The 22,183-nt window shown below is 36.7% G+C and overlaps 1 protein-coding gene across 6 annotated transcripts in view; it reads right to left on the bottom strand.

Annotated features, from left to right (window-relative positions):
* The window catches only part of TDRD7 (tudor domain containing 7), a 128,899-nt gene that overhangs the window by 25,112 nt on the left and 81,604 nt on the right, over window positions 1-22,183 (bottom strand). For all 6 annotated transcript variants that reach the window (XM_069095348.1, XM_069095347.1, XM_069095349.1 and 3 more), the window contains 4 exons: window positions 11,444-11,555; window positions 6,744-6,946; window positions 5,283-5,417; window positions 2,456-2,542 (listed from right to left, as the gene is read on the bottom strand). In XM_069095348.1, coding sequence (XP_068951449.1) covers window positions 2,456-2,542; window positions 5,283-5,417; window positions 6,744-6,946; window positions 11,444-11,555 — 537 coding nt within the window. The remainder of the gene's footprint in view (window positions 1-2,455; window positions 2,543-5,282; window positions 5,418-6,743; window positions 6,947-11,443; window positions 11,556-22,183) is intronic.

Here is a 22,183-nt window from a genome sequence, read left to right as displayed (position 1 = left end):
CAATGGTTAGCATGCAAGTGTTACATACCTGCACATTAACTGCACCCCAGAAATATAACCAAACTATGAACCAAAGATGAATTCTGGCTCACTGGCTATTTTACTGGCAAACTCTGGGCAGCTTAGGGCTTGTAAAGTGAACACTGGTGATATTTTAGCTCCCATCACCTGAAACAAAGCTCCAAACAGGAGCAAATCTAAACCTTTTAGAATGATTTAGGGATATCAGCCAATGATATCATTTCAATGGCTAGATCCCATCCTAAGGGAGCTCTTGATGATGAAAATAAAGCAATCTGGGGCGGCCAGGCGGCATCGGGAGACCTGGGATCGGTTCCAGCCTCAGATACTTGGCACCCACACAAAAATAACTGGCCATGTAACCTTCAGCAAGTTACTTAACCACAATTGCTTAAAAAAAAAAAAGAAAAGAAAGCAATCTACACTTACATATCTACCAATGATATGACAAATTTCCTCTAAGCTATAAAGTTAATATTTTTCAAGAGAGACACTTCAAGAAAAATAAATAATTTTTACCACAAGAATCATATGCCTTGCATTTTTTTTCTCCCCACATTCCATATACTTCCAATAAATGACTCCACTCTTTAGCCTTCAGGCAGAGAATATACTGAATAGCCAAAATTGTAAATATGAATATAAAAATATTTAGGGATTAGACTATTAGTACATAGTAAATTGGTGAAACTGCAAAATAACCAATCATATAAAGACATGCTTATTTATGTAAAATCATAATATAAGGTTATACAAGTATATTTGAAAATACTTATTTCAGTAAAGTATCTGTGCATTTTCACAGCACATACTACAGAATAAAGAGTTGTGGCGACTAACTAATAATTCCATGCTTTATATTCACCCAGTTAGGTCTCTTTGAATGTACCAAACTGGACACAGGCAATCCCCAATTTATTAAGGATCTATTTACAAAGTCAATTTGGAAAACCAAATACTGGAAAGTTCCATATTTCCTTCCATACTATCATGTGGGATGTCCCTTCTTTCTTTCTCCTTCCATTCGCCACTGATTGATAACATGGGAAGATAAACACATATACACAGGGTTCCTCACCATCTTTCCTTGCCACAGAACAATCCCGAGCAGGGTCTTTGGTAGCTGGACTTAAGTGGTTGAGGGAAAAAAAGAAGGGAAAGTAAATCTCAGTGGCTACTACTTCATTCTTCTCCAGCTCCAACATTGCTTTCCATTATCTCTGGTCATTATCCCTTATCTCCTCTAGAGGGTTCCATCCTTCATTCCTGCCCTAGGCCAGCTTCTGTGATTGTGTATCTGGACACCAAGAGTAGCCTGAGCATGGTTTTCTTCTGAAATGAAGACTTTTCATAGGATCATAGATTTCTGAAGGAACCTTCAAGATCAATCATCTAATCTAACTCTCTCATTTTATAAATCAGTAAACACCCTAAGAGAGGTTAAATAACTTGTCTAACTGGAACCCAGCACCTAGGAATCAGTCAAGTGTTCTTTCCCAGTATATCAAAGGATCTCTTTTGTAGTTCTTTGTGTACAGAGATCTGTCATTTATATACATGTCTGTCTTTCTTTGTAAAGTCAAAGTTAAAAAATAAAGGGAAAAAAAGTTTTGGAGAGAGATATTTTAATCCTTCAGTATTTGTCTTTGGTAAATCAGTTTAAAAAAGGTTGAAAACCTAAAATGGTTGTTCTACATTGGATCAGGGAAGGAGAGAAACCCTAGTTGGAAGCAAGAGTGGAAGCAACAGAAAGAGAAGTGGGTCATTCTCTTTGATGGTTCAGTTCTCTGATATATTGGATATGTTTATCAATAGCAATAATATTAAATAATGATAGCTAACATTTCTATAGCACGTATTACGTGGTAGGCACTGTGCTAACATCATCTCATTTGATCCTCACCACAACTCTGGGAAGTAGGTGCTATTATTAAGGCAAATGGAGGTTAAATGACTTGCCCAGGGCCATGGAGCAAGTATATGAGGCAGAATTTGAACTAAGGTCTTCTTGGTTCCGAGCTCAGTGCTCTATTCCTTGTGTCACCTACCTGCCTGGTACATTATGGATTAATCAGGTTTTTATAGGCTGGCCTAAGATGCTATTTACCATGTGTAGTACTGTTTTTATAGAGAAAAAATGCTTCTAATTCCAAACAGTTTACTAATGAACTTTTAAAATTCTGTAAGTTGGAGACTACCTGCATATAACCACTGTACAAGACTTAGACTTTTGGTATAGTGAATATATTAAATAACAATAATTATGCCGCACTCACCAATTTCATGAAATTAGACTAATTTCACCTTCAGAGAAAGTTCAAATAGGATTTCATTTACCTAAAATTTTAGTATTTGTTTATTCATTTATCCTAAACAAACTCAAACTCAATAGTCAATCAAAGAGAATCTAGCAAATAAAACAACCTAATTTTACCTCCACCCGGGACCATTTTCCTTTGCAATGAAACAAGCAGATTTTCCCACAGAAAGGTAATGAAACAAAGTACTCAGATGTCATGTTCTGTAAAACAAAAATGTATAATTTAATTTTCCTCCCAATAAAAATCTGACTACCACAGCATCAGCACACAATTACATGACTATGTAATTTTAGCATGTTGCTTATAACATAATCAGACCTGCTGCTTTAATATAAACATTTCTCCTTCGTGGAAGGTATTGTACTAGATCAGGGGTGGGGAACCTGTAGCCTTCTAGGTTCTCAGATGCAATCTTTTGACTGAGTCCAAGTTTTATAGAACAAATTCTTTTATTAAGGGGATTTATTCTGTGAAGTCTGGATTCAGTTAAAGGGTTGCACTTGAGAACCTAGAGGGTTACATGTGGCCTCGAAGCCGCAGGTTCCCCATTCTTGTACTAGATTTATCAAAAGTTCAAAGAATGGTTGTACTTTTGTTTCTAAATATTATCAAGTGGATGGTCTTGATAGAACAATGGATCAATTATAATATATTAATAAAAACTAGCATTTTATGTGCTATAAGGTGCTATAAGGTTTGCAAAATTTTAAAATCATCTTCACAACAATCCTGGGAGCAGGTGCTAATATTATTCCCATTTTCAAATGAGGACACTGAGTCACAGAAAGCATGAATGATTTGCCCAGAGTTATACCTCTACAGCAGATGTCTGAGGCAGGATCTGAACTCAGGCTTTCCTGTCTACTGGATTAGCACTCTATTCACTGCTCCACATTGCTGCCTCTTTTTAAATTTAAATTTAAAATTCTACATTTGAGTTTAAAAAAATAACTTCACAAGTATAGGAGGCAGGAGCTGTTGTTAAAAAACAGTTAAAGTGAAATGACCTGGGATTTTCAGTGAACTGCAAGCTCAAAGTTAAAATGAGCTTGGGTTACATTAGCATAAGCACTATATACAAAATGATGTGTTACAGTACATGTTCATTTATGTGTCTACTCATATGAACCATGCTAGTCCTGCTGTACTCTGCCCTCATAAAGTATTATCTGGAGTAGAGGCATTATATTTTAATCTAGGTGTGGCATTTAAGAAAAATGTTGACAATGTACCTAAGGTCCACAGAACCTCAAGGAGTCTATGGATAGATTTCAGGAGAGCCTTGGAATTTAGAAGGGAAAAAATTTACAAGTTTATTTTTACTAACCTTTGTAATGCTATGTATTTTATGCATTTAAAAACACTATTCTGAAATGGGGTCCATAGGTTTCTTCAGATTGCCAAATGGGATCCATGACACTAAAATGGTTAAGGAGGCCGTAAACTAGAGAATGTTCAGAAGAAGTTAGTTAGGATGCTAAGAAGATCAGAAGCCATACTATTTGTTTTAGGGACTGGGAATGTTTAACTGGAAAAGATAAAGACCTGGGTAAGATATGCTACCTGTCTTTAAATACATGAAAGGTTGGTTGGCATAAGGCATAAAGATTAGACTTATTCTATCTAGTCCCAGAATCCAAGCCAATAGTGAAAGTTATAGAAAGTCAGATTTAAAGTTATTCCAAATTTGAATAGTCTTTAAGTTGAAGCTGGACACCCACCTGTCAAGGATGTTATACAGAGATTCAAATTTTGTATCTGGCTGGGACTAAAATGGCTTGTGATTTCCCAATAATGAGAGTCTATGTGATAGCTAAACACTTTCATTACATGGCAGCAGTCCATAGACTGATACATACTATCATAAAATGTATGCAACACTCTGCTTAAACATCTGAGATTTATTTGGGAAACAGGGAAAATGTTGGAATCCTTTTCTATTACTTAACATTAGAGACAAACTATACTACTCTCTTTATTGATCTGATCCATTTGACAAAGATCATGGAAACTCAACTCTGAAGCAATCATTTCAAGGTAACTAAATAGCTTGGTGTTATTAACTACACCTTCAACTAATATTGAAAGGAATCAAATCATAGGATGGTCTTCATCTTACAATTTTAAATTCAAATCCAAGGACTGTTTTAATTTATTTATGTTATTGGGAAATCCAAGTATTTAGAGTGTATCTTTGAACTGAAACAAAAATTTAAAAAACACACCCAACATGCAAAGTTCTTTATTACTAAGGAAAGTATTTTGTAAACCTTAAAATACGATGTAAAGGTATGCTATTATTTATATTATTATTATAACTATTACTGGGAAATTCACATTCTGATTCCTGTGTCTACATGTTGAAGAAATTAGGAATCTGGATAATATATGTAATTAAGGGAGTTGCAAACCTTAGAAGTGCTATAATGTTAGTTATTATAATACAAAGAAATGCAAACACTGATTCAGACACAGTATTATAATAATGGGCATGTGACCCCACACTTTGGCCTACTATACCCAATAGAGTTGTATAGTCTTGAAGCCTCAAAGGAGCTTGGAATACTATATTAAAAGAAAAGTTTCAGAGTAAGGATTTTTATCTTACTACAGTCTAGAGTCTTCCCTATTCTTGTTGGGGACATGACTAGTGAGGTTCATTTGACAGAGTCATCCTTGGGTAATCAACATCTCTGGCACCTAACACAGAGGCCACAAAATAGATAATAAATGCTTGCTGATTATCTAATAACGATAACTTGTTGAGATTAACTGATAACTATAGCTGTTTCACAACTTCTGTATCTCCAAATGAAACTTATAGAGAATTCAGTAAAAAACTACACACAACTATACCTTTGGGGCTCAGAATTAAAAATTCAAGATTTTAATGGTATATTAACTTTGGACTGACATATATATGATATTGTGCACACTCACCTTACAATGGAAGTAGTCTTCTAATTTATGCAATATGTCACTAAGTTTGGACAGACCCTTACAAGGCACCTGGCAGTACAGAGTTCCATCAGAACAAATATTGGTCACTTTTACACTTGTATACATGGCATCAGCCTGTAAGAAATAAAAACCAAAACTTGAATGTTATTAAATTACTTAAATATGTTATCCACTGAATATATACCAATTTGTACAATCCAAGCATTCTAAAAGATGGTGTGCTCTCATTTTTCTTTTTCTAATCTTTTTTCAAAATTTTAGACTTAAATACATAAGAAAAAGAAATATATTATGAACTTAAATATTAAAACTTATATATGAAATAAGAAAAAAAATGTCATGTGCCCAGGAGAACGTAAGAGAGGACTCAAAATATATATTTTATATATATGAAATCTCATTTGATCCTCAAAACAAGTTCATAAGAGAGGTTATTATTATCTTCATTTTATAGATGAGGGAAATGAGGCTAAGCTTAAATGGCCTGCTCTGGATTCAGAAAGCTAGTAGTGTCTGAGAGGGAATCTGAACTCTGAACTTCCTGCCTCTAAGACCAGTGGTCTGCCCACCATGCCATGGAAGTCAAATGCATTTTTTATAGCTGATGAATAATAAACACAATAGGAGCTCACTGTGTTCACTGCATTTTTCAATTATGTGATTCTGAAGATGTGATCCTCATGTGGTTTGCAAAAGACCCATTTGTTCCCTTCTCAGCTTAATTGCTTCAAACACCTTCTATGTGTGAAATCATTCTCATGTGTCAGAGATGAGAAAGGGGGCATAGATGGAGGAGTAGTTATTGATGCCCTTACAATCACCTTTTTTGGTAGTAATGTTTTCTGTGTTTTTTCAGTTGTTTATCTTCCCTGTTTCAGATCTCTTGAGAATCAATTGTGTCATCTTCATAATATATTTCTTTAGGTCTATTATCAACAGATAGATATATAAACCATATGAGTTCATATACATGTATACATATATATTTGGTCTGGTCTAGCTTTTCTTCTAGATCATTTAGCATTTTAGGTGCTATTTCCACTTTTTTATAGATCAGATGGTAGACTGAGATATTAGAGGTCAAATGTGGTAGAATTTATGATGAAAATAGTTAATACTTGAAAATTTGCATTGGTAAGCACTCTTTCTGCCCTTATAGTGTATTCTATTTTTCAAACCCTCCCCCCACCCCCACCAAGGCGTAAATTTAGGTTATTTCCTTTAGAGTTTTTGAATTAAAAGTTTAATTTCAATCACAGTGATAAACTATATTCCTCTTCTTCCAAATAGTGATACACTAAAAACCATAATGTTCACGAGATTTTGCAATTAAAATAAAAAAATTAATTCACGTTATTACTTGGTCTAAAGTAACCCTAACTTTCTCATGTGATGATACACAGTTCACATGGTCAATGACAATGGCAATCATCACAGTACCTGAAGGTGCACCTCCAGCGTTTTGTCACAAAGTGCTTTTAGACAGGTGGCATTGATATTGATATCATCCTCTCCTGATGTATCATACAGGACCACAAGAGGAATCTCAGCTTTTTCCAGGATTTCTACAGCAAATATCTTCCCACAGGCTAAAGATTCAACTACCTTCACTAAACTGGGATCATCATTAAACACTTCCAACCCTGAAAAGCAATTGAACACTTTTTCAGCATTTATTTACCAGCTTAACAATGATTATTTCAGTGGAAAATGCTTAAATTTTAAATGGATTTGTGTCATATATTTTGATCCATATTCTTTATTAAAGTTTTATACAAAAATATGCTACAGTGTAAACACTCTTAATAATGTTTACCCAGAGGAAAAATTCCCAGGACAAAGAAAAATTTTATTAGCAGAGACATCACACTATAGAGGAGCAGATTTTTCTTTAATTAGCTGTAAGACAAATAACTACTTGAATCAAGTAAGCTGAACGTGTCACAACCATCAATGGGGTCAGTCACATTTCTTCCCCCCTATTCTAGCCCTCTACACCAATTTTGTCATTTATTCCCAACCCATTTATCAAAACAATGAATGTTCTCTTCACATCTGGTAAAACCAACACCCATTTATTAAAAAATCAAACAGGGTTGCCACCTCCAATTCATGTAAAAGGTGACTCTGAACAAACTTTGGAGCTACAGAACCCACAAAATGACACAGAGAAACTAACCTCCCGCTGAGGACAGCCTGGCAGGCCAGCAGGGAGCAATGAGCCCAGTGCTCTGGGAGCCGATCCCAGCCCCATGTGAGCTGGAGTTCTTAGCCCCAGGGCAGCCTGACCAGCGACCAGCTGGAGGAACTTCAGATCACCAGCAGCCATGGCGGTTTCCAGAATTATCAACCCACAGATGCAAAGGACAAAGTGAGAGGTCAGTGCAGTGTGGACTTTGGGATCTGGTAGTCTGGGAGTGCAGTCAGCTTTTATCCCCTGGAGGGAGAAGCAGCTGAGGTACCATGGCCACCACCACCACGTGGAAGCTTCAGCTCCTAGCCTACAGACTGTAGGGGCACCAAGCAACCAGTCTGAGCGGTAATCGCTCTTGCTTTAACCTGCTTGGATCTGGATTGGGGTCTAGGGTGGAGGTCCTAGGGGTGTGTGACCAACTTGCAAGAGTGTGTGGAGGCTTCAGAGAGGGCACCCAACTAATACCTTCGGCAGCTGAGAAAACCCCAGCCACTTGGGATGAAGCTCCGCGGTATGGTAGCAGAGTCCTACTGTGGCAAAAAGCCCAAAAGTCAAGTAATTGAGTAAACGAGGGAAGCAAAGCAAATAGAGGAATCCAACATTAGACTCCTATTTTGGGGACAAAAAAGATCAAAGAATGGAACAGGAGGAAGACAGTGAAGTCAGAACTCCTGCACCAAAAGCTTCCAAGAAAAATACAAGCTGGTTACAGGCCACAGAGGACCTTAAGAAGCAGATAAGAGAAGTGGAGGAAAAATTGGGAAAAGAAATGAGAATGATGCAAGAAAATTATGAAATGAGAGTCAACTACCTGACTGAAGAATATAACACCTTAAAAAATAGACTAACTCAAATGGCAAAAGAGGCTCAAAAAGGCAATGAGGAGAAGAATGCCTTAAAAAGCCAAATTTGCCAGATGGAAAAAGAATCTCAAAAGCTCACTGAAGAGAATCATTCCTTCAGAACTAGACTGGAACAAATGGAAGCTAGTGACTGTATGATAAATCAAGATACTATTAAACATATCCAAAAAAAAATGAAAGAATAGAAGGCAATGTGAAATATCTTATGGGGAAAACCACTGACCTGGAAAATAGATCCAGGAGAGATAATTTAAAAATTACTGGACTACCTGAAAGCCATGATCAAAAAAAGAATCTAGAAATCATCCTTCAAGAAATTGTCCAGGAAAATTGCCCTGATCTTTTAGAACCAGAGGGCAAAATAGAACTTGAAAGAATCCACCGATCACCTCCTAAAAAAGATCCCCAAAAGAAAACTCCTAAGAATATTTTAGCTAAGTTCCGGAATTCCCAGATAAAGGAGAAAATATTACAAGCAGCCATGAAGAAACAATTTGAATATTGTGGAAATACAATCAGGATAACAAAGGATCTGGCAGCTTCTACACTGATGGATCAAAGGGCTTGGAATATGATATTCTAGAGGGCAATTGAGCTGGGATTAAAACCAAGAATCACCTACCAGCAAAACTGAGTATTATGTTTCAGGGGAAAATATGGTCATTCAGTGGAATAGAGGACTTTCAAGCATTCTTGATGAAGAAAACAGAATTTAATGGAAAATTTGACATTCAGATACAAGAAACAAGAGAAGCATGAGAAGGTAAACAGGGAAAAGAAATCATAAGGAACTTACCAAAGTTGAACTATTTACATGGAACTTATCAAAGCTGAAATATTTACATTCCTACATGGAAAAACGATAATTGTAACTTAATGAAACTTTTCTCAGTATGAGAATAATTGAAGGGAATAGAAATGTGTGTATATATGTACATGCATGTGTATGTATATGTGTATGTATATACATACATACATACATGTCTATATAGGAGGTTATATGGGCATATGAATACATATGTGAATGCGTGTATATATGTGTACAGGTATACATAGATAAGAGGGCACAGGACCAATTTAATGGGAAGGGATTAGGAATATAATGAGAGGAGATGGGGAGAGACAGATTGGGGTAAACCATCTCATATAGAAGAGGTAAGGGAAAATGGTTACAATGGAGGGGAAGAACAGGAAGGCAAAAGGGAATGGGTCAAACTTATTCTCATTGAATTTGGCTTAGGGTGGGAATGACATACACACTAAATACGGTATCTCACCCTACAGGAGAGTAGGGGGGAAGGGGATGAGAGGGAGGATGATGGAAGGGAGGGCAGGCTGGGGGAGAGGGAAGTTGGAAGCACCCACTTTTGAAAAGGGACAGGATCAAAGTAGAGAATAGAACAAGTGGGAGGTGGGATAGGAGGGAGGGAAATATAGTCAGTCTTTTACAATATATCTACTATGTTATTGTTTTGCATTAGCCACACATGTACAACCTATACTAAATTGCTTATCTTCCCAGTAAGGGTGGGTGACAAGGGAGGAAGGGAATGAATCTGGAATTCAAAGTTTTAAAATCAAATGTTTAAAATATGTGTGTGTGAGTATACACACTATTATAAATATTATTTTACAAGTAAATGGGAAATAAGATAGTCAGGCACTGGGGCATAGAGATTCACTGTGCCCTACTGGAAAGTTGGAGGGGGTATGGGAGAGAGCAGATTGGAGGAGGGGATATCCAGTGGGATCACTATTTTAGGGTAGTGGGTAGGGGAAAAATGGGGAGAAAATTTATAACTCAAAATCTTTCGGAAATGAATGATGTAAACTAGAAGTTAATAAAGCATTTGATAAAAAACAACAACAAAAACAAACAAACAAACAAAGGAATCAAACAATATCAGAGAACCTGGATTTTAATTCTGGTTCTGAAATTTATTATCGGCAAATCACCTTCCCCTCTCCGAACCTGTTTCCTAATCTGCAAAATGAGAAAATTGGACTAGACAATCTCAAAGTTCTCTTCTAACTATAAATGCAATGATTCGAATGAGTCAATCTGTACACTCAACTAATAATATTGTTTTAAGAGTTCCTAATAGTAACTCCTGCCCCAACTTTGGGCTTTACCACTCAGATGGCTAACAGGTATTTCTTTAAGGGGGAAATACACAAGCATGGAAATTGGATAAAATATAATGTGTCGAAGTGTCATTAATTTAAAAAAGCTGTGAGAACTTATTAGTAGTTCCACAACTACTCAATATATCTGACCAGTAGTTACCAGCCTACACGACATATATCTTTTAATTTCAACTATTTCAAAGGCAACTGTACTTACAGAGACATACTAGAACCTCAGGATGATGGTACAGAAGTCCCAGCTGAGAATCCTCCAAGAGACCACAAACCCAGATATGAGTACACCCACTTTCCAATATTATGTGAGCTTTTTGATACTGTATGAAAGATCTGTCACTTTTCAATGAAATAAAGGTAGTATTCTTGCTTGATTTTTATATACAGCTGGGAAATACGAATACTCTTTTCTGTTCACATTCAGTAATCACTAGAGATATCATAACTATTCTAAAATTCTGTTCAGTTCCTTAACTCCTTTATTAGTTATATTTTTCTTAGACTTATCTAGGACTGAAAGGGGCATACTGAGGTCACCAACTATTTTAGTTTTTCTATTTCTCCCATAATTGGATTAACTCTTCAAGAACTTTGGGGATAGGGGTGGCTAGGTGGCACAGTGAACAAAGCACCGGCCCTGGAGTCAGGAGGACCTGAGTTCAAATTTGGCCTCAGACACTTAACACAAAAAACTAGCCATGTGACCTTGGGCAAGTCACTTAACCCCAATTGCCCTCCAAAAGGCAAAAAAAAAAAAGAAATTAGAACTTTGGGGCTAGGTCATTCAGAGAGAAAGAAAGTGACAGAGAGAGAGTGTGTGTATACACACATACATATATATTATATATAGAACATGTATATATATAAAGTGCACTGATATTGTTTCATCCATGGTGCCTTTAAGCACATTGAATTTTTGTTAACTTTAAAAGTTTGCTTACCTGCTAGTTTACATTTTGTTGCTTGGAAGGAGAGCAAACAGAATCTTGGGTTTAGTTTGTATACTTTGGTCTTTTCTATAATCTCACTGAAACCATAGTCGACATAGCACACCTAATGATGAAAGTGAAACAGAATATTTAGACTAAATTTTTTTCTTACTAATTCTTTAAAACATATAATAATGTAGGCTCCATCTTATTTCACATCACAAAAAGATAAGCACAAGGAAAATCAGTGTGAGCTCAAGTAAACAAATCAGAAGCCTGTCAGTGTTTAGACCAGTGGTGTTCCAAGGGCATTATCAGAAAGCCTAGAGTGAAGAGAAAGAAAAGCCCAGGCAACTTGGAAACCTGCAGTGTTCTGACTGGAAATGTGGGGATTAGCAGCCTTCTGACCAAGACAGTCCAAGGGAGCCAGAAGTCTACAGCAATCTGACTTAAGATGCTCCTAAGAGTACTGAAGGCAGCAGTATTCTGTACAGGTAGGGTAAGAAGTCCAGAATTGGAAAGAGAAGCCCCAGCAGGTAAGAAATTTGAAGTTCTAGCCACTCTGACAGAAGATAAAAGGGGCAGACAGTGCTCTGAGATGTGTATGCAGAAGTCCATATCAAACTGAATGGGGTGCTACAGAGGGTCCTGAAGGTCACAGCACTCTGAACTCAGATATTACAGGGAGGCTTGAAATCCACTAGCACTCTGAGTACATATACACCAGGGGAGGTGGAAGTCAGTGGCATGAAACAAGGCAACTAAAGTAAAGGCAAATAGGGGATAAATACTTCAATTCAATAGTATGGGAAGGAATGGAGTTTGTCCTTGACACAGTCTCAAATCATGAACTGAAAAATGAAGATGAGTAAACAGAAAAAAGATATTGAATAGTATGAAGAAATAAGCAAAGAAAGAGGTCAAGAAGTACACTAAAAACAGAGTAACCTCACAACCACTTCAAGCTTAGCCTCAGAGAGAAAAATGCGTTGGCCACAAGAACACCTAGAAGAAATGAAACAAAAGATTAAAAAAATGAAACTGTTAAGTGAAGAGTTCTTCAAGAAAATATTAAAAGAATAAATAGCTATCAACAGAAGATGGCAAACCTTACCCAAGTAATGGATTTCTTAAAAATAAGAAATGGAATAAAGAGAACTAAGTGATTCCAGAAGATAACAATAAATGTTAGAACAAAATCAAATGGTTGAAAAAGAGAAGAAAATATAAGGTACATTTTATCAAGCACAACTGACCTAGAAAACAGGTTAAGTACAAATATTTTATGAACTATTAGACTCCTCAAAAATTATAAACAGCCACACCACTAAATCATAAGTGAAAACTGTCCAGATCTATCAGAATCTAAGGCAAAGTGCAAACAGATTCTACAGGCACCTTCATGAAGTAACCCCAAACTGAAAATACCGAGGATTATTAGCCAAATCTAGAGCTTTCAAGACAAAGAACAAAAATATTGCCAAGTAACCAAAAACAAAAGAGTTCAAGTATCAAGGGATCATTGTCAGGATCATATAAATACTTAGAAGCAACTATTATAACCATGAGGTATAACCCCAAGCTGAAAATACCAAGAATTGTTAGCCAAAATGTAGAGCGTTCAGGACAAAGAATAAAAACATTGCAAGTAACCAGAAAGAAAGAGTTCAAGTATTAAGGGATAAGAGTCAGGATCATATAAATACTTAGAAGAAACTATTCCAACTGTGAGAAAATCCTGGAATATGCTAATTCCAAAAAGGCAAAAAGATAAAGGTTTACAACCAAGAATAACTTACCCTGCAATACTATATATAATCCTGGGGAGTGGGGGGAAAATGGATCATTAAGGGAATAGAAGACTTTCAAGCATTACTGATGAAAATAATAAGAACTGAGTAGATACTCTGAAATGCAAACACAGGAGTCAAGAGAAATCTAGAAAGGTAAATATAGTTGAGCAAGAAAATACTTAATTACTTACTACCATCGGTGGCTGCTTTTGGAGCTTTTGGTCTACAGACAGTGGGGGATAGAGTGGTATATACAAAACCCCTGAAGCCTGGGAAAGTACACCTACCTACAGCCCCTCTGGAAGGAGAGTCCTACCTTAACAAAGAGTTACAGTGTAAAAAACTCAGACTACAGAATCTTAATTTGGTGAAAGAAGACCAAGATATACAACTAGAAGAAGACAAGGAAGTCAAAGATCCTACACCCAAAGCCTCCAAGAAAAATATGAATTGGTTGCAGGCCATGGAAGAACTCAAAAAGGATTTTGAAAATCAAGTAGGAGAAGTAGAAGAAAATCAGGAAGAAAAAGTAGAGTAATGCAAGAAAATCATTAAAAACAAGTCAACAGCTTGCTTAAAGGAGACCCCAAAAATTACTGAAGAAAATAACACCTTAAAAAATAGACTAACCCAAATGGCAAGAGGTCCAAAAAGTCAATGAAGTAGAAGAATGCCTTGAAAAGCAGAATTAGACAAATGGAAAAGGAGATCCAAAAGTTCACAGAAGAAAATGATTCCTTAAAAATCATAATGAAACAAATGGAAGCTAATGACTTTATGAGGAATCAAGAAACTATAAAACAAAACCAAAAGAATGGGAAAGTAGAAGACAATGTGAAATATCTTACTGGAAAAACCCTGACCTGCAAAATAGATCCAGGAGAGATAATTTAAAAATTATTGGATGACCAGAAAGCCATGATAAAAAAAAGAGGCTTAGACATCATCTTTCATGAAATTATCAAGGAAAACTGCCCTGATATTCTAGAACCAGAGGATAAAGTAGAAATTGAAAGCATTCGCCAATCACCTCTTTACAGAGGAAAAGGAAAACTCCTAGGAATACTGTAGGAGTTCCCAGAGTTCCCAGGAGAAAATACTACAAGCAGTCAGAAAGAATCAATTCAGAAAGAATACAATCAGGATAACACAAGACCTAGCAGCTTTTACATTAAGGAACTGAAGGGTATGGAATATGATATTATGGAGGTGACAGGAACTAGGATTAAAACCAACAGTCACCTACCCAGAAAAACTGAGTATAATACTTCCAGTGAAAATTGCTATATTGAATTGCATGCCTTCTCAACAAGAGTGGGTAGGGAGAGAAGAAGGGAGAGAATTTGAAATTCAAAGTTTTAAAAACAAATGTTAAAAAAAATGGATTTTTATAGGCAACTGGGAAACAAAATATACAGGCAATGGGGTATAGAAAAATGAGAAAATTTGGCACTAAAAATCTTGTGGAAATGAATGTTGAAAACTAAAAATTAATTAATAAATAAAAAAGTAAAAAAAAAAGAAAGCCTATATAATAAATCCTATGCATTATGTTGAAAAATGTCCATTTTTGTTTTCTTCCGTTCTCTTCTGTGCACCTTTTATTCTTTTTTCTTCCTTCCTCCCCCCACTCCCAGAAGCCTACAATTAAGTTTAGATATATTTATATATGGATATATATATACACACACACATATATATTTACACATACACACATATATATGCATATATAGACATACTTTCCCTAACAAATACTACTCCTGATCCTTGTTTTGTTTATTTCCTATCCCCTCTGACTCCTCTACCCTCTACCTTGCCCTCCTATTACTGAACTTACCTCCTCCCCCTCAAAGATCCCTCCCTTATCCTCCCATTCCCATTAATTTAAACACCCTTCTATATCCCACTTTAACCTATTCCCTCACCTGACCCTCCAGAGATCTCTCCCTTACACTCTCCCCCCTCCCTATGCCCTTTGTGTTTTATTTATTTCTAAATTTAGAAGACTTTAACACTCTTCTAGATGTGTATGTATTGTTGCCTCTTGAACCCACTCCTGACAGCCTTCCTCCTCCATCTAATTCCTCTGTATCAGTTCTTCCTCTCATACCTCATTTGTATAATTACTTTTTTTCAATTGTAGCTAAACGGTTTTACTTTTAAGTCATATACTCAGGTTTACCTCAGTCTTTCTTTTTCTTATGAACTACCCAATTACTAATAACAATTTTAGACATATGTTTGACATTTTATATACATAAAAGGTAAACAGTCTGTCCTTATTTAGTCCCTTGTAATTCATCTTTGGTATGTACCTTATCTTTCTCTTGGCTCTTGTATGTCAAATCTTCTATTAAGTTCAGTTTTTTTTTTTTAAACAAAGTCCTGAAAGTTTTTTGTTTTGACTTTGAAAGTCAAAGACAATTCATTGAATATCCATTTCTTTTTCATTCAAGACTATGCTTAGCTTTTCTCGGTATGCTATTTTCAACTGGACATCCAGCTCCTTTGTTCTTTGATATATAGTGTTCCAAGACCTGTGGTCTTTTAGTGTCACTGCTGCTAAGTCTTATGTGATTCTAAATCTAACTGCCTTTGTTACATATAAAAAAATTTGCTTTGTTTTTCTTGTTGCTTGTAATATTTTATCCTTGAGCTGGGGGTTTTGGAATTTGACTATAATATTCCTCTGGGTTTTCCTTGTAGGATTCTCCTTCAGGTGGTGATTGATGGATTTTTTCTATTTCCACTTCTTGTTCTAATGATTCAGGATAATTATTTTATCAATATTCTTTTTTTTGATCATAACTTTCAGGTAGTTCTATTATGTTTACGTTTTCTCTTCTTGATTTGTTTTCCAGATCAGTAGTTTTTCTTATGATATGTTTCACATTTTCTTCTATTTTTTCATTTTTAAGATTTTGTTTTATTATTTCTTGATTTCTTATAACTTTGTTGGCTTCCCCTTATCCAATTCTGATTTTCAAGGAATTATTTTATTCCTTAAGATTCTGGATTTCCTTTTCTAATTGTTTGACTTTCTTTTTATAATCTTCATGTTTTCTCTTGTATTATTCTCATTTTTTTAAAAGTTTTTCCTCAATCTCTCTCATGTGATTTTTAAAGCTTTTTCAAAAAGTCTTTTTAAAGCTGTTCTATGAATTCTTTTTGGGCAAGTGACCAATTAACATTACTCTTTGGGGTAGAAGGCAGCTTCTTTGCTTTAGTATCTTCCTCTGAAGATGAACCTTGGTCTTCTCCATTCCCATATTAATTCTCTATGTTTGGATTCTTTCTCCTTTGCCTCTATTTTTTTTTTGGTCATTGCTTAGTTTTTTTAATCACCTCTAGTCCTGAGGTATGGGGGATGGTGCCTCTGGCCTCAGATTCTCCTTTAGTTCTCCTCTATATAATGTAAACCAAGACCTCCAGCCTTCTGTCAGTACCCATAGCCAGTGATGTCCCTGTCCCAATGCTTCTGCACTCACTGGGCATGGACTGGTTCCTTCTTGCCCCTGCTGAGGCTCTGCAGCACAGCTGGGTCTGGGGCTCCTTGTCAGCAGAAGTTCCCTTGATCTTCCCCATCTCAGATGCCCAAATCCCTTCACTGTCCTGGGGGTAAAAGTTTCTGTGGCTGGGGATTGAGGCAGTCTCTCAACCCAGCTAACCCCAGGGCTTACCTCTGGTTATTTAAGCAGCACTAACCTAGAAATGTTTATTCTTCATAGGTATCAAACTTCATCCTGGGATTTTCTTCAGATCTTCTTCAATTATCCCAGGAAGACCCCTATTATGCCCCTACTCTTATTTATTTTTAGTGCTCTATGTTCTCCCTGAGGCACTGTGGGGGAAAATCTTGAGAGCTTGGAATTTTCTGACCTACTTCACCATCTTCCCAGAATCCTCCCAAGTTACTGAATTTTCCCAGGCCTCTAGGAAACTCTCTGGAGTACAAGTTGTAGAGAAAGTGTTGACTAGCATCAGTAGACCCTGAGAACTCCCAACATCAGTGAAATCACAGATCCAGTCTTTGTTCCAAGATATAATAGATCTCTAGTGCTTACTGAATGGGAATAGAAATGAGTATCCACTTTTCTAAGATGTGAATAGCAGCTTTATAAAATATTACCATGTGATTGGGCATAGAAAGCTCAAATAAATGTAAAAAATTTTAAACACATCCTTTATTAACAACATTATAAATATGAAGAAAGGATTCAAATGTAAATGCAGACTAAATAACTTAGTGCTAAAGATTGCTGCTGTTTGTCCTTGTTCACTGAAGAGGACCATGACATCAGGGATCTGTATTTAAGTGAGGGAGGGTTGTGCAAAGTCACCAGCCTTACTTTCTCCTCTGGAGCCATCTATGAGTCCAATGGCCTATCAGGACAAATGGAGATGGTCCAGGATGTAGTAGGGGACCTTGGTGAGTTGACTGACCTGTTTAGTGATTAAGGCTTAGCAAAAAAATTAGACAAAGAATGGTTTCTTTAAAAACTATACAGATTTGGGAGGGGAAGACCCTCAGGGTTTCTGACCAGAACAGAAACTACTGTTATTTACATTAATTCTGAGCCAATCAGGGACCAAATAGTGACTAAGTAGGGCCTGGTCTTGAACCAGAGTGATTTAGGGATAAGTCTGGTCTTTAAGAGAAAAAAAAAAACAACACACAAAAAAGTTTCTTTCTTCTCTCTGCACAGAGGGTCAAAGAACAAATCAAAGAAATAACAGCTAATTTCATCAAAGAAAATGATGAGGGGGGAGAGCCAAGATGAAGGAGTAGAAGCAGGAAATTCTGTGACCTCCACAACCACCTCAAATACCTATAGAATATGACTCTGAACAAATTTTAGAGCTACAGAACCTACAAGGTGACAGAGGGAAACAAATCTCCTGCTGAAGGCAACCTGGCAGGCCAGCAGGAAGGGTTGGTTGCAGCATGCTAGGAGCCAAGCACAGTCCTGTGTAAGCCACAAGGTTTTGGCCCCAGGGCAGTGGCAGCCAGAGCAGACTTCAGGAGAGTGAATCAATAGCAGCTGTCGAAGTTTCCAGACTTTTCAACCCATGAAGGCCAAAAAGAAAATGAAAGGTCTGTCAGGCAATCTGTTGGAAAGGAAGGGCACGGTCTGGTCCCTGCCCCCAAGGTGAGAGATGGTGGAGTAAAGATGGCTGCAGCTGCAGGAGCTGCAGTATAGCTGCCTCAGGAGGCCCCAGCCTAAAGATCATAGGGGACTAAGCGACCATTCAGACGGTAATCATTCTTGCTTTGACCTGCTTGGATCTGGGTTGCTTTCTTGGGTGATGGTCCTGGAATGAGAAATACCAGTTTGCCAGTGTGGTGTCTACAGAGAGGGCACCCTTCTCAGACCTCAGACAACATTTGCGAAAACCCTAGCGATTTGGGACAAAGCTTTCCTCTCTGGAAGCAGAGTTCTACTGTAGCAAAGAGCTCAAAAGTCAAGTAACTGACTGGCAATATGAGCAAGCAGAGGAAGCACAGACTATAGAATCCTTTTTGGGGGACAAAAAGGATCAAAGCATGGAATGGGAGGAAGACAAAGAAGTCAGAACTTCTGCATCCTTCCAAGAAAAATATGAACTGCTTACAGGCCATGGAGGAGCTCAAGAAGGATTTTGAAAATCAAGTAAGAGAATTAGAGGAAAAAATATGAAGAGAAATGAGAATGATGCAAGAAAATCATGAAAAGAGAGTCAACAACTTGACTGAAGGAAATTACACCTTAAAAAAAGAGACTGACTCAAATGGCAAAAGAGGCCCAAAAAGCCAATGAAGAGAAGAATGCCTTAAAAAGCTAAATTTGCCAGATGGAAAAGGAATTTCAAAAGCTCACTGAAGAGAATAACTCCTTCAGAATTAGACTGGAGCAAATGGAAGCTAATGACTTTATGAGAAATCAAGATACTATTAAACAGATCCAAACAAATGAAAAAATAGAAGACAATGTGAAATATCTCATTGGAAAAACCACTCACTTAGAAAACAGACCCAGGAGAGATAATTTAAAAATTATTGGGCTACCTAAAAGCCATGATAAAAAAAAAAAGAACCTAGAAATCATCCTTCAAGAAATTCTCAAGGAAAATTGCCCTGATATTTTAGAACCAGAGAGGAAAACAGAAGCTGAAAGAATCCATTGATCACCTCCTGATAAAGATCCCCAAAAGAAAACTCCTAGGAATATTATAGCCAAATTCCAGAGTTCCCAGATTAAGGAGAAAATATTACAATTAGCCAGGAAGAAACAATTTAAGTATTGTGGAAACACAATCAGGATAACACAAGATCTAGCAGCTTCTACTTTAAGGGATCAAAGGATTTGGAATATGATATTCTGGAGGTCAAAGGAGCTAGGATTAAAACCAAGAATCACCTGCCCAGCAAAATTGAATGCAATGCTTCAGGGGAAAATATGGTCATTCAATGAAATAGAGTACTTTCAAGCATTCTGGATCAAAAAATCAGGGCTGAACAGAAATATCTGACTTTCAAATATGAGAAGTAAGAGAAACATGACAGGGAAAAGAAATCATAAGGAACTTATTAAAATTGAACTATTTACATACCCACATGGTAAAGTGATAATTGTAACTCATGAGACTTTTCTCAGCATGAGGATAGTTGAAGGGAATGCATATATATGTGTGTGTGTGTACGTACATACATATATATGTTTATATAGGAGGGTATATATGCATATAAATACATATGTGAGTGTGTGTATATATGTGTACATGTATACATAGACAGGGGGCATAGGATCAGTTGAATAGGAAGGGATGATATCTAAAAAATAAAATTAATATTTGAGAGAGGAGTATAATTAGAGGATATAGGGAGAGATAGAATAGGGTAAATTACCTCATATAAAAGAGGCAAGAGAAAACTGTTACAATGGAGGGGAAGAACAGGAAGGCAAAAGGGAATGGGTCAACCTTACTCTCATTGAATTTGGCTTAAGGAGGGAATAACATATACACCAAATTGGGTATCTTACCCTATAGGAAAGTAGCGGGGAAGGGGATAAGAGGGGGCATGATAGAAGGGAGAGCAGTTAGAAGCACACAGTTTTGAAAAGGTACAGAGTCAAAATAGAAAATTGAATAAGTGGGGGGTGGGATAGGGTGGAGGGAAATACAGTTATTCTTTCACAATATATCTACTATGGAAATGTTTGGCATAACTACACATGTATAACTTATTGAATCACTTTTCCTCCCAGTAGAGGTGGGTGATGAGGGAAGAAGGGAAAGAATCTGGGAATCAGAGTTTTAAAATCAAGTGTTAATACATATATAATTTTTTTACATACAACTGGGAAATAAGATATACAGGCACCTGGGGTATAGAAATCCTTCTTGCCCTACTAGTCAGAGGGGGGATGGGGAAGGATATAAGGGAAGCAGATTGGGGTAAGGGATATTCAGTAGGATTGCTATTTTGGGATGGGGGGTAGGGGAAGGACGGGGAGAAAATTCGTAATTCAAAATCTTGTGTAAATGAATGTTGAGAACTAAAAATAAACAAATTTAAAAAATAAAAATAAAAAATGGAAAAAAAGAAAATGATAAGAGAACAAACCTAAACCTTTGGAATGCAGCCAAAGCAGAGAGCTGATGATCTAAAGATGCAGAAAGAAATATATATTTTTGGATATGGTCAAAGTGTTGATTTGTTTTGCTTGAACAAACTTATTTGTCATAAGGGAGAATTTTTTAAAATCTGGGGGGCGGGCCTTAAGAATCATGGTGGGAAACAGAGGGACTAGTGATAGTGATAAATAGATGATAGTTATTAGCTGTTGTCCAAAGCCTATTGTCTGTCTTTGTACAAGGAAACTACAAAGGGTATCAGAGAACACAAGTATTGCTAAATATATCAATCTGACCTTAGAAGGCAATAGTGGTAAGCAGGAGAGAATAAAAGGACCAGAAAAGTCTGAGAAGAACCTCATCAGGCAGTCAGGGCCAAGACAGGCTGGAAGGTGATAAAGCTAAGTGGTTTACAGATTTCTCTGATAGGTAGCCATGCTTGGTGGCCATTCTCATCTCAACACTTAAAGCAGCCAGAGCTCCTCATTAGGAATCCTGACTAGAAGAATAGAGGTATGGCACGTTAGTGATTCAAGTTAGTGGACACTGAAATTGTCCTGAGCTGACTCCATAGGCAATACTTTTTTCTCCGTCCAAAGGTAATTTTAAATAAAAGTGGCATAGTTTGCAATAAGAGAAACCAAGAAGCTTACTCTTTAAATACTACCCCTTTCTGGAAGATGTTATCTATTGTCCGTGGTCCAAAGGCTATTCAGAAGAAGCCATGGTTTAAACCAGCCTGGTTCAAGGCTGCAATCTACAATCCTTTGCTTACTGCCAAAATACCATATGTGCAATCACCTCCTTGAAATTTCTCATGCCTATCCTAGTTCAGGTTTCCATTATCTGCCACCTAGACACCTGCAATAGCCTTTCTTTTTTAAAAATTTTATTTTCAGTTCCAAATTCTCTCCCTCCCTTTACCCCTTACCTCACCACCCATTGAGAAAGCAAAAAAGAAGATACCCATTATACATATGAAATCATATAAAACATATTTCCACATTAGTCATACCATGGGGGGGGGGAAGAAAAATAAAGAGAAAAATGCTTCAATTTGTACTCAGAGTTCATCAGTCTTCTATCTGGAAATGGACAGTATTTTTTATTATAGGTTCTTTGGGACTGATATGGACCACTGTATCGATCAGAGAGGTTAAGTCTAAAATAGCTTATTTTTAGAATATTGCTGTTATTATGTACATTATTCCCATGGCTTTGCTCAATTAACTTTGCATCAATTCATAAGTCTTCCCAGATTTCTCTGAAAACACTCCATCATTTCTTATGGCACAACAGTATTCCTCACAACCATACACTGTGTATCATAATTTGTTCAGCT

Source organism: Petaurus breviceps, unplaced genomic scaffold (genome assembly GCF_028583685.1).
Source record: "Petaurus breviceps papuanus isolate PSGF00001 unplaced genomic scaffold, PetGlider_PUasm1.0 226, whole genome shotgun sequence".
NCBI classification, from domain to species: Eukaryota; Metazoa; Chordata; class Mammalia; order Diprotodontia; family Petauridae; genus Petaurus; species Petaurus breviceps.
The sequence above is the reverse complement of the archived record's forward strand: the minus strand, read 5'-3'. Positions and strand labels throughout refer to the sequence as shown.